Source organism: Malaclemys terrapin, chromosome 4 (assembly GCF_027887155.1).
Source record: "Malaclemys terrapin pileata isolate rMalTer1 chromosome 4, rMalTer1.hap1, whole genome shotgun sequence".
Lineage (NCBI taxonomy): Eukaryota > Metazoa > Chordata > Testudines > Emydidae > Malaclemys > Malaclemys terrapin.
Genome location: NC_071508.1, coordinates 121,369,192 through 121,382,249, shown reverse-complemented (window position 1 = coordinate 121,382,249; position 13,058 = coordinate 121,369,192). Strand labels below are relative to the sequence as shown.

General features: G+C 39.1%; 1 protein-coding gene across 3 annotated transcripts in view; it reads right to left on the bottom strand.

Annotated features, from left to right (window-relative positions):
- TDP1 (tyrosyl-DNA phosphodiesterase 1) overlaps positions 1–13,058 on the bottom strand; it is a 116,011-nt gene that overhangs the window by 78,046 nt on the left and 24,907 nt on the right. For all 3 annotated transcript variants that reach the window (XM_054027193.1, XM_054027194.1, XM_054027195.1), the window contains exons 10-12: positions 12,810–12,995; positions 9,822–9,870; positions 6,612–6,678 (exon numbers count right to left, since the gene is read on the bottom strand). In XM_054027193.1, the coding sequence (XP_053883168.1) occupies positions 6,612–6,678; positions 9,822–9,870; positions 12,810–12,995 (302 nt within the window). The remainder of the gene's footprint in view (positions 1–6,611; positions 6,679–9,821; positions 9,871–12,809; positions 12,996–13,058) is intronic.

Sequence of the window (13,058 nt, the reverse complement as noted above, 5' to 3'; positions counted from 1 at the left end):
GGCTTCCACCAGATCTCTTGGGAGATTAACTCAAACAGACTTTAGCCTTTTTCCCTTTGCTCAGTTTCATCTCACTACTTTTAGACACACTCCTGCACTCTTCTAAATAATTCTTCCTCCTACTTAATGCTTACAATCTTTTTTCTGAAGAATTGTAGACTATTAAAAGTGTATTTTGAGATTCACCCGCATTTTTCCATGCCAGCAGATTTTAATAGCATCTCCATTTGCTCCTTACTCACTAGGGATGAGATTTTAAATGACTCAGGAGTACAAGTTGAAAGTCAACTGGACTTGTGCTCCTAATTCACTTAGGCACTTTTGAAGAATTGCATCCTTTATTTTTTCGCTTCCCAAAAATTGCTTACCTGAAAGCTATATCTTCATAGTGTGCATTTCGTGATCTCATTCTCTATTATTCTAAAGTCAAGTAGCTCCTGGTTTCCAGATTCCATATTTATCCAGATTCCCAAACAGTAAGTAGATAATGGATGTTTTTTCTCCAGTTGGGAGTCACTACTTTCTGATTTATGAAGCTGCCTTCTATAAAATTTAGGAACCAATCTGATGATGTGTCTTTGGCTATTTCCCACCCACCACCTACCTACCTATCCTCCCCAAGTACAGCATACTGCAATACAAGGTGACTAAAGAGTAGGCCTTATTTTGGCTTTTCTCCTATCCTGATGGACAATAAGGTGCCACAGTCCACTTTTGTTTTTCATTCCTTGTACCCTTCCCTAAAGTATTTCTCCACCACCTCCACTGCTGTGTAGGTGCTATAAATCCTTGTGATAAGTAGCATCACCCTTTCTTCCCATCTCTACTGACATTCTATGTACTGTATGAAAATCATTCCATCATTTTACTTTGCCCACTAGATTCTAATCTCCATAATTTCTAGATTCTAGTAGAAGTTTTTTATTTTTCATGCTAATTCCATTGTATAAGGATTTTGTAGTACAGCAGCATCTGTCTTATTTGTCAGCTTTTACTTCACAATTCCATCTTCAGCCTTGATTTGTATGTTGGAAATAAATGCTAGCTCGCTTTTCTACCCCAATTGAAGAAATTAAAGATGGAGAAGACTAAATAGCCCACATACCAAAGCATCACGCGCTCTTTGAACACCACGTACTTTGTCAAGAATTAACATTGTTAATGTGCTAAAATATACTTATAATACTTCACAGAAATCTTTATAGTGTCATGCATTTTGGAGTACAAGACGATCTTTCTGTTATGGTCTAATGCAATACGTCATCTCCTAACTACCACTTTTAATTTTTGAAAAGTTACTCTTAAGAAGGCAATTTTAATTCTACCCCATTTAGAAAAAGTAACTGGGTTTGCAACGCATCTTATGTGTTCTACATTTCCACTACAACTATAGCTTACCTGACTAATGCATAGCCTAAAATGAAATCTGAACATCAGACTGATGCAAGTTTGTGCTCTTCTAGGTTTACCAAACAAAGACCAATGAGATAATTCCTCCATCAGCTAAACACAAGGAAATGAACAAAGTCTTTAAGATGATATGCCAATTAGGCAAGATCATATTATAATAGGTAGCATTATTTCAAAATGCATATCTTTGCTACAAAACAGAAGAAAACACTTATGTACTCCTTTGCATTACATGGTGATAACTCATTTGCAATTGTTATAACCACCTGCAGGGTTTCAAACGCTTGATGCTCTTTTACATACTTGCTGGATAAAACTTTTTTTTGTTCCATTCAGAATTCATGCTTTCAAAAACAAAATGAGAAGAAAGGGCAGCCACCCAAACAGAGAATTCAACTTTATATGAAAACACACAGTATATTTCATCTCTGCAAGTTAAAATAGCCACTCCAGCCTCTCTGGTTTTTGGTACCAATAGGATGAAAGAAACCGGAGCCTGCTTTTTTGCATGTGATTCTATTCAGGGAGAGGGGAAGTTCAGCTAGCATAACACCATGGAACCTCCTCCATGCAAACTCTGCCCGCCCATGCATATGATTAGAGATTCATTTTCTTTAATATCAGCCCCCTGCAAATCCACCGAAATTAAGAATGATTAGTTACACAGATTTCTGCTTCATGTAATTAACCAGCCCTCCAGGGGTTGGTGATCAGGCCCAGCCATGACCAGAGAAGCCTGTCAGCAACACTGATGCTGATGTGAGAACAAGTGGGAAGTAGCTGAGACACACTGCTCCTCTGAGGATGCCTCAAGGTATGAGAGACTTTGGTTATTGTAGGGTTACTATGTAGGGGAGGCAAACCTACTCTTCCCTCAGTTCAACAGGCCTCAAGACAGAATCTTCTACCTAATTTCATCCCCTTCACTTTTTAATATGGGAGGGAATGACCTAGTCCAACACTAAATACTAAGAAATAGGATTAAATACCAGTCCACAAATGTGATTTAATTCTCTGATGATCATACAAGGTTGGCTGATAAAAGGTAACAGTGCTGATGTAGTACACTTAGACTTTTGTGACGCATTTGACTGAGTGCTGCATGATATTCTGATTAAAGCACTAGCACTATACAGTATCAATAGTGCACACATTAAACTGACAGAAAATAGCTAATGGGGAATCACTATCAAATGGAAATGTCCACTGGGGATTCACAGGGACTGGTAGTAGCACTATTCAACATTTTCATCAATGATTTAGAAATAAATATAAAAATCAATGCTGTTAGAATTTGCAGATGGCAAAAAATGGCAGAGCAATAAATAAGGAAGAAGACAAGGCAGCCATACAGAAGGATCTCAACGATTTGGTAAGACTGGCTCATTCAAACAAAATTAGTTTTAGTACTGCCAAATGCAAAGTTTTATATATCTAGGAACAAGGAATGCAGGCCATACCTACATCATAAAGGGGTGTATCCTGGACAACAACCAAGAAGGATTTAGGGATAATAGTGGACAAGCAACTCAACATGAGCTCCCAGTTCCATGTTGTGGCAAAAAGGGCTAATACAATCCTTGGAAGTATAAACAGGGAAGCAGTCAGTAAGAACAAGGTGGTCATCTTACCTCTATATTGCATTGGTAAGACTGATACTGCAATATAGTTCTGGTATTCCTATTTTTAAAAGGATGTTAAAAATTGGAGAGGGTGCAGAACAGAGGCACAAAAATGATTTGAGGGCTGGAGAAAATGTTTTCCAGGGAGAGGTTTAAAAAGCTTGATATGTTTATCTTATCAAAAAGAAGATTGAGAGGTGATTTGATTATAAGCCATAAGTACCTTTATGGGGAGAAAATGCCATGTATTAAAGAGCTCTTTAATCAAGCAGAGAAAAGCATAACAAGAACCAGTGACTGGATGCTGAACCATGACAAATTCAGTTTAAAAATAAGGCCTACATTTTGAACAGTGAAGATGATTAACCACTGGAACAAACTACCACAGCAAATGGTGGATTCTCCATCTTTTGGTCTCTTCAAATCAAGACTGGATGCCTTTCTGTAAAATTTGCTTAAGCCAAACCCAAGTTATTGGGCTCTATATACAGGAGTAACTGGGTGAAATTGAATGGCCTCTGATATACAGGAGGTCAGACTAGATGATCTAATAGTTCCTTCTGGCCTTAAACTCTATTAATGTATGAAGTATAAAGTACAGAACTCCAGGATTTTAACTTCAAGTATTGGATGTAACAGAACATCTTGTGTTATCATAAGGACAGACACTGGCATGAAAGGTATTCTAGTGAAGAATTGGTCTATTAATCTAGACAAAAATATAGCCCAGTGTTAAAGAGAACATAGCGAGCAGAAAAAGAAAAAAAAAAATAAACGCAGTCTGTATCAAAAAGACCACCACCCTTGGAACAAACTTTACTATTTTTACAATTGCACTGAAGTGCCTGACACATGATTTTCCAGGGTCAGAAAAGTGCACCTATGATATTAAGTGTGCACATCTCCTTCTTGTAAGCGTGTACTTCAAATCTCATTTATTTAAATTCAGAACTGTATAACAGAGCTTTGGCGTGGAGGTCTACCACAATCTGCCCCACACTTTCACAATATTGGGAGGTATTTCTAGCTTTCTTTTTGTGGGAGTACAAGTAACCATTACACCAGTAAAGTATCTCAGAGTGTTTCCTTCTCTCTATTCCTTTTCCCTTCCTTTAGAATAGTATCTGTTTATTTCTGCCAATTCCTCCATGTTGTGTCTCCAAGTCTTAGTCCCACTCATTTTTGTCAGTAAGGGAGACCCTTCCAAGACACTAATTTCGTCTCTTACTTTCTCACCCACCCCAAAGCCCCACATCACAGCAGCCCTCCAGCAGCAGATTCCTCCATAGCGCATCAGTATTGCTTTTCAGAATAAAGGGACAAAGAAGGTTACATGTTAGAGGACTACTAGACACTCAGACCAAGGATAAACAAAAAACTGATTGCTTCTGCACTGCATAAGTTGTCATGCAACACTCCTCAAATTCCTAACAGGAGTCGCAGCATGGATAGATTTCAGTGCAAAACCTGGGAAAAGGAGTCCTGGGGGGCCGGGGAGAGTGTGAATATCATTGTTCTAAAGACATTCTGATTAATGACAAAGGAATATTCTTTAGTAGTCACAAGTACTTTGTATACTGCAAAGGCCTAATCACTAATGCATATAAGGTCACAGGTATTTTTAATGAGTATGTCCAAACAAGGAGTTAGCAGTATGTATTTAATCTTAACGTCAATTTCACAGTATTTGAGTATTTAAATTCTTACACTAGATATTTTTAAAGAAATATTAACTCATTTAAAGTAATTTCAGAATGAGCTTTTATTTGCAGTTCTCTTATCACAGTTCTAATAGAAGGTCTTAAAATGGAACTGCAATGAAACATTTTCTGATGTATAAATAATAGCTGGTACAAGCTGTCTGAGCAAGACCTATTTATACATATTTTGTTCTCAGTCGGTGAGAATACTTTTGGCTGGCTGTAGACAGAACAAAGTACATAAGCAGCTGGAAAAGTGAACAACATCTGTGTCGCCATGTACCAAGAAGCCAGTACATTGCAGATGATATGCTCTACAATTTGCAAAGGAAGGGCTAACTGACATGGTACTTAAAATGCTGGTAGCTTGCCTACACTAAGGCTCTCTAGGTTGTTCCTTCTAGTGTTAACAAGTCTGAGAAATATTACAAAATTTCCCTAGTGCAGATAAGGCTTGATTTTTAAATTGGTGTCCCTTTAAATTCTTGGAGATAGCACAGCACTTGCATTAAAAAAATTGAACAAACGAAGAAGTCATTTAAAAGCCTCCTGCTTTCAGTCACAACACATTGCAACAAACTGCAAATCTGGTGTAAGAGTTAAATCAATAATGAATCCAATCTGAAACAGTTTTGAAATCAAAGGAATTGCATAGTTAAATCATGAACAGAGGGGCTATGTAAAAACGGTAGTTTTCTTACTCCACAGATTTGTGCATTGTGTGTAGCCTGAGTAACATCTGCTCACTGTATACTGGCAAAAGTGATCACTACTTCCTCCTTACTCATTCCACTATTAACTATATTGGCTGTGCAGTGATATGGGAGCATCAGCTGGATTCTACTCTGTTTCATGGATCAGAATTAAATCCATTCCCATTTCAGAATTTTAATACTGCTGACGAGCCAAAAAGTTCCAGCTGAACTTTCAAAACCCGGTTTGCAGGGCTGGCCAAACAAATTATTTTCATTTGTAAGTTAACAAATTTGTAACTGATAACATGGAATATCACAATGCCATTTTCAGACAAACATTTTTAAAACTGTAATCAGCCTTGAAAGTTCCATTAATGCATTTTTCCCCATTTAAAACCATAAAGAATGTTATATCATAGTCTCTTGCCATGCACATGGAATGAAATTAGACAAATTATCAGCTAGAAAACCAAGCTCCATTGGGCTGCAGAAAGGCTCTAGTCCCCATTCCTTTTCACTTTTTACTTTCAAATGGAGTATTTGTACTGACAATAAATCCTTACTCAAAGACTTCACCTGAAGTCCTGGCCCCAGTGAGATCAATGGTAAAAGTCACACTGACTGCAACTGGACCAGAATTTCACAGAGATTGGTATTTTAGAACAAATGAGGTCATAAATATGTTATATAAATAAATAAGGGTCTGGCTTGCACCATAGCTGCTGCATTGCAGTAACAAGATCTTCCTGATCCTGTTCAGACCAGCTTCAGTTGGGACCAATATCAGAAAACTCCTGCCCAGATCTGGAGGATATGGGGCTCAGGGCAAAATAGCAGTACAATCATATCATCGTTCCAGGTCGGAAAGGAAGATTTATACAACGTCTTAGATTTCAGTTTTAAAAGTAAATTTCTGGTGATTAGCTGATCTGGACATTTCATAACAGGATTTCATAGTGTCTGCGAGTTCTTGTGACAGAGCATATACTGAATCCCTGTGTGGTACGCAAAACAAAGCTAGATTTGGAAGCAAATAAATTGTTTAACGAGTCTAAAATCCCACAAGGCATCTGACCAATTTGCCTAAATTTGCATTCCACACCACAATGTATTATAATAATGTAAGTTTAACCATACTGTCTGGAAATCAATGCTGTAAAGGATCAAGAGACAGTTTCACTTACTGGAAATAAGAGTGCAGCCAAAGTTGTTTCTGTGCAGTTTGTATACTGTATGGAAGAGAGCCACCAGCTCAAAAGAAAAAGAAACAACATTATAAACACTGGTATTTGATTTTTGCAAGACATTTTGAAAACAGTCCAAAAATACATTCTCAGTAAACAGTGAGGGGGTAGGAGAATACATTAGCTCCATTTTCATCTCATAAAATGTTCCTTTGAAAAAACAAATCAGAAGCCTCCTGTGATACTAAATGGTTTGTCTTGTCAGAAAGAAAAACCTTAACACAAATCCCCAAACATTAAGTAACCAATTTACACCAGAAAATGAATTCAGAAATATCAGATTAATGATTCACAGTTCAATCCCTTTTTAAGATACTTCTGTGGATATTTTTCATTATTATGCCCAATGGAGCACATAGCCCATAATCAAATCCATAGATAGATGAGATAGAAAACTCATGGCGATCAGGGGAGGCCCCAGATGACTGGAAAAAGGCTAATGTAGTGCCCATCTTTAAAAAAGGGAAGAAGGAGGATCCAGGGAACTACAGGCCAGTCAGCCTCACCTCAGTCCCTGGAAAAATCATGGAGCAGGTCCTCAAGGAATCAATTATGAAACATTTAGAGGAGAGGAAAGTGATCAGGAACAGTCAGCATGGATTCACGAAGGGGAAGTCGTGCCTGACTAACCTAATTGCCTTCTATGATGAGATAACTGGCTCTGTGGATGAGGGGAAAGCAGTGGATGTGTTATTCCTTGACTTTAGCAAAGCTTTTGATACGGTCTCCCACAGTATTCTTGCCGCCAAGTTAAAGAAGTATGGGCTGGATGAATGGACTCTAAGGTGGATAGAAAGCTGGCTAGATCGTCGGACTCAACGTGTAGTGATCAATGGCTCCATGTCTAGTTGGCAGCCGGTTTCAAGCGGAGTGCCCCAAGGGTTGGTCCTGGGGCCGGTTTTGTTTAATATCTTTATTAATGATCTGGAGGATGGTGTGGACTGCACTCTCAGCAAGTTTGCAGATGACACTAAACTAGGAGGCGTGGTAGATACACTAGAGGGTAGGGATCGGATACAGAGGAACCTAGACAAATTAGAGGATTGGGCCGAAAAAAACCTAATGAGGTTCAACAAGGACAAGTGCAGAGTCCTGCACTTAGGACGGAAGAATCCCATGCACTGCTACAGACTAGGGACCGAATGGCTAGGTAGCAGTTCTGCAGAAAAGGACCTAGGGGTCACAGTGGACGAGAAGCTGGATATGAGTCAACAGTGTGCTCTTGTTGCCAAGAAGGCTAACGGCATTTTGGGCTGTATAAGTAGGGGCATTGCCAGCAGATCGAGGAATGTGATCGTTCCCCTTTATTCGACATTGGTGAGGCCTCATCTGGAATACTGTGTCCAGTTTTGGGCCCCACACTACAAGAAGGATGTGGAAAAATTGGAAAGAGTCCAGCGGAGGGCAACAAAAATGATTAGGGGTCTGGAGCACATGACTTATGAGGAGAGGCTGAGGGAACTGGGATTGTTTAGTCTCCAGAAGAGAAGAATGAGGGGGGATTTGATAGCAGCCTTCAACTACCTGAAGGGGGGTTCCAAAGAGGATGGAGCTCGGCTGTTCTCAGTGGTGGCAGATGATAGAACAAGGAGCAATGGTCTCAAGTTGCAGTGGGGGAGGTCCAGGTTGGATATCAGGAAAAACTATTTCACTAGGAGGGTGGTGAAACACTGGAATGTGTTACCTAGGGAGGTGGTGGAATCTCCTTCCTTGGAGGTTTTTAAGGCCCGGCTTGACAAAGCCCTGGCTGGGATGATTTAGCTGGGAATTGGTCCTGCTTTGAGCAGGGGGTTGGACTAGATGACCTCTTGAGGTCCCTTCCAACTCTGATATTCTAGGATTCTATGATTATTCACCTACACAAGAAACAGTGAACAAGAAAGCTTCAGCCAGGTCAGTGACCATTTTATGAGGCAGCACTTTAGAACATGGGTATCACATGCTAGACATTGAGATATGACATTTCTGAAAACATGGTCTGTGCCCAAATTTGAAACATGCACACTGACTTCAGGAATATGGACCTGGGAAGAATGAACTTAACAACTGTAGAGCACAGAATGTTAAAATATCACCTGAGCAACCATTGCTACTCCTAGGATAAGTACCGTATATACTCGTTCATTAGCCCATTCGTTTAGAAGCCAACCCCCCAAAATGGATAAGTAAAAATAGCAAAAACAGTATGACCCTTTCATAAGCCAACCCTATATTTCAGGGGTTGGAAAACTTTGGCTCCCGGCCCGTCAGGGTAAGCTGCTGGCGGGTCGGGACGTTTTGTTTACCTGGAGCATCTGCAGGCATGGAGCTCCTCAGCTCCCTGTGGCCGCGGTTCACCGTTCCCAGCCAATGGGAACTGCGGAATCTTCCTGCAGCTCCCATTGGCTGGGAATGGTGAACCGTGGCCACAGGGAGCTGAGGAGCTCCATGCCTGCAGATGCTCCAGGTAAACAAAACGTCCCGACAATCTTCCTGCAGCTCCCATTGGCTGGGAATAGTGAACAGTGGCCACAGGGAACTGAGGAGCGCCATGCCTGCAGACGCTCCAAGTAAACAATACAACAATGTATATTAGGTATTCAATTCAATGATTCCATAGAGTTTAAAATCATCAAATTTTGGTGTAGACCCGTTTATAAGCCTCCCTCCGCTCTTTGATGCGTCAATTTTTACTGAAAATATTCAGCTTATGGACGAGTATATATGTTACATTATTCTCCATTATGTTCCATGTCTAAGCCCTGGTTGAACATGAATCAAGCCTTCTACTGTTCTTGCTTACAAAACCCAGTGTAGAGAAGACTTTTGCATAAACACAAGCACATCCAAATCATTCAATTTGTTGCCAGATCCCACGTACCACTAAGACATAGTTCTGACCTGGAACAGTATTCTGTATCTGACATGCAAACTGGAATAGATTTGTTGTTTACATGCCAATACACAGAAAGCTTTGCAGTGCTGGTGTCTGAGCTCCAAAAACAAATCACAAGACTGGCTTGTTAGCCAATAACCCAACAGTCTTCCCAACACAGCCAGCAGCTTGAGGCTCATTCAGAAGAAACACCAATCACTGAAACATTTACACATTGTCTAACAACGCATTATCACAAAAAACTTTAGAAATAATTTTTCTATTCATTTATTTACCAGGATATCCTTCCAAACTTTGCCTCACATTGTCCACAGTAGGGTAAATCTTTAAAAAAAAAAAAAAAAAAAAAAATGTAATAATCAAACAAAGCTAATTGAAATTATGCAGTTCTAATAAAATATTACTAACTTTGAAATAAAGATATTAGAATCTTATTATTTTAAACACTGACTATTCTGACAAGTCATATTCCTAGCAAATGATGTGGAATAAAAGGACACACTCCTCCAGGAAAGCAAGAAAAGTCTGAACACTTAACACGATACAGGAGTCTTCTTAGAATTAAAAAAAAAAAAAAAAGCTATTAACTAAATTTCATTGAAATTAAACTACCCAAAGTGGAAAATTAGTTATGAACCAGTAAACATTCAACACTTATTCTGTCAGTTATCTTATACTGCTGCTGAGTGAATATCCATGAAATTCAGGGTTGAAATCAGCAGAGACTGCAATAAACATATTCCAAGTAATGCCCCTGAGGTCACAGTGGGCTTTTCCCTGACTGATAAATCTATTCCTAACTTCTAGTTTACAAGACTCTGTCCTCTCTTTTTTTTTCTTTTATGTCTAACGATGGAGGAGTGCAAGTGACATGGATACTGCCACTTGAGGAGATACACAAAGAGGGGATTATAGGATGTGGAATGGAAACAGAACACCTCACATTTTGGGAACTATATTTTAGAACACTTTGGTGATTTGAACTTAAAACAAAATTGATGTTTCTGGGATCTCATCAGTTTCCAAAATAGAAAACATAATGCAGCTGTGGTAAGAAAATACCATCTTCTAGATTAAAGTTAAAAAATTCTCTCCACTTGTGGTCACAAAGATTTCAGAGGACTTTGAGGGACTATATATGTTGCCTCTTGGTGTTCCAGGCAAAATACATTGTCCCTACTTAAGGTATATCTACAATGAAAATGCTACAGCAGCACAGCTACAGTGCTTCAGTGTAGACACTCACTTCAACGACAGGAGGGGTTCTCCTGTCGCTGTAGATAATCCACCTTCCTGAGAGATGGTAGCTGGGTCAACCGAAGAATTCTTCTGTCAACCTAGCACTGTCTACACCAGGGAGTTAGGTCAGTACTGCTATGTCCCTCAGTAGTGTGGCTTTTTCACAACCGTGAGAGATTAGTGATGCCAAAACATGTAAGTTTTCAGCGTAAACCAGCCCTTATATTTTCCTTGCAATTTCAAAAGAAAAATGATTCTACCCTTCTCTTCCCAAAACCTATTACATTATGTTTCTGTTTGAGAATGACTACTACATCCTACTCCAGTGGAAGATGTATTTTAGTGATGGCCAACTCTCATATATACAGTTTGTAAAATGATCTAGGATCTTTCTACAATTCCATAACTCAATTTCTCCCTCCTTTGGACTGTTTTTATTTTTTTTAAACCCAGATGGTCACAGTGCTGTTGGCAAAATCCTACAGTAGAGCTAAAATAGCTACATTAAATCCTTTTCTTAAAAATGTTTTGTCATAACTATAAAGGGAAGGGTGTGACAGCTCTCCTGTGTACAGTATTATAAAATTCCTCCTGGCCAGAGACTCCAAAATCCTTTTACCTGTAAAGGGTTAAGAAGCTCAGGTAACCTGGCTGACACCTGACCCAATGGACCAATAAGGGGACAAGATACTTTCAAATCTTGGAGGGGGGGAGGGGGAAGGCTTTTGTTTGTGCTCTTTGTTTGGGAAGTTCTTTCACTCTTGGAACTGAGAGGGACCAGACATCAATCCAGGTTCTCCACATCTTTCTAAACAAGTCTCTCATATTTCAAACTTGTAAGTAAATAGCCAGGCAAGGCGTGTTAGTTTTACTTTGTTTTCTCAACTTGTAAATGTACCTTTTACTAGAGTGTTTATCTCTGTTTGCTGTACTTTAAACCTGAGGCTAGAGGGGGGTCCTCTGAGCTCTAAGTTTGATTACCCTGTAAAGTTATTTTCCATACTGATTTTTACAGAGATGATTTTTACCTTTTTTCTTTAATTAAAAGCCTTCTTTTTAAGAACCTGATTGATTTTTCATTGTTTTTAGATCCAAGGAAATTGGATCTTGATCCACCAGGAGTGGGTGGGAGGAAGGAGGGGGGATGGTTAATTTCTCCTTGCTTTAAGATCCAAGGGGTTTGGATCTGTATTCACCAGGAAATTGGTGAAGAGTTTCTCAAGGCTTCCCAGGGAAGGGAACTAGCTTTGGGAATGGTGGCAGCGGACCAGATTTAAGCTGGTAGTTAAGCTTAGAAGTTTTCATGCAGGCCCCCACATTTGTACCCTAAAGTTCAGAATGGGGAAGCAGCCTTGACATGTTTAAATTAGTTTTTCTACTGGGATAGAGAAAATGTCGCCACATATACAGTATACAGATGTGGTTATATACTAATCAAGAGGTAACTCAAGGGGGCTAGTTTTGCCCAAATTACCTTGACAAAAAAGGATAAAATTGTGAAATAATTATGAAAGGCAGAAAAACACAAAAAACTAAACCAAAGATCTAGTTCTAGTTATACAGAAAATTGTCATCTCTACTGGTTACAGACAGAAAATAATTCCATGTTTTCTGCCAATTCATCCCCTTTATTATTGAGTGAAATCACAGAGAATAAAACTTAATTCTCATCTGCTGATATACCACCAATGTCTCATATCTGACTTAAGAAACATTGGAGAATTGTCCTGTAAGTTGAAAGCCCGATTCTAAGGCTTATTATACTTTAAGTGTAGCGCTATGATTTTGTCCATCACATAGGTACAGTAACTATTTTATTCCTTTATCATTAAATAATTGTAGAAAAAAATTGTTCCACTTCGGCAATTTTAAGTGGAAAATCCTGGATAATTTTTTTCAGAAATCATGGCAAACTGATGTTGACAACAATGAGACTTGTTTGTGTTATCCTACTCTGAACACTGGAAAACACATAAGTAGGTAAACAAATAAAAATACCAACTACCACCACCTAGAAAACATACCAAATGAATAGGAACATCAGGTTTTGCTAGAGTCTTCACACTACTGCCTAGCGTAACCAGGCTCTCTTGAAATTCTGAGCACAACCACTTGGATTGGTCAGCTCCCATTGATCCAATACTTGAAAACTGTCCTATCACCGGCCAAGATTCTTGTGCTGGTATTGGTGATGTATACTCTTTCAAAAGCTATTCGGGAAAATAAAAACATTTGGTTAGACTTCAACCTGTCAAACTACATCACAAACTACA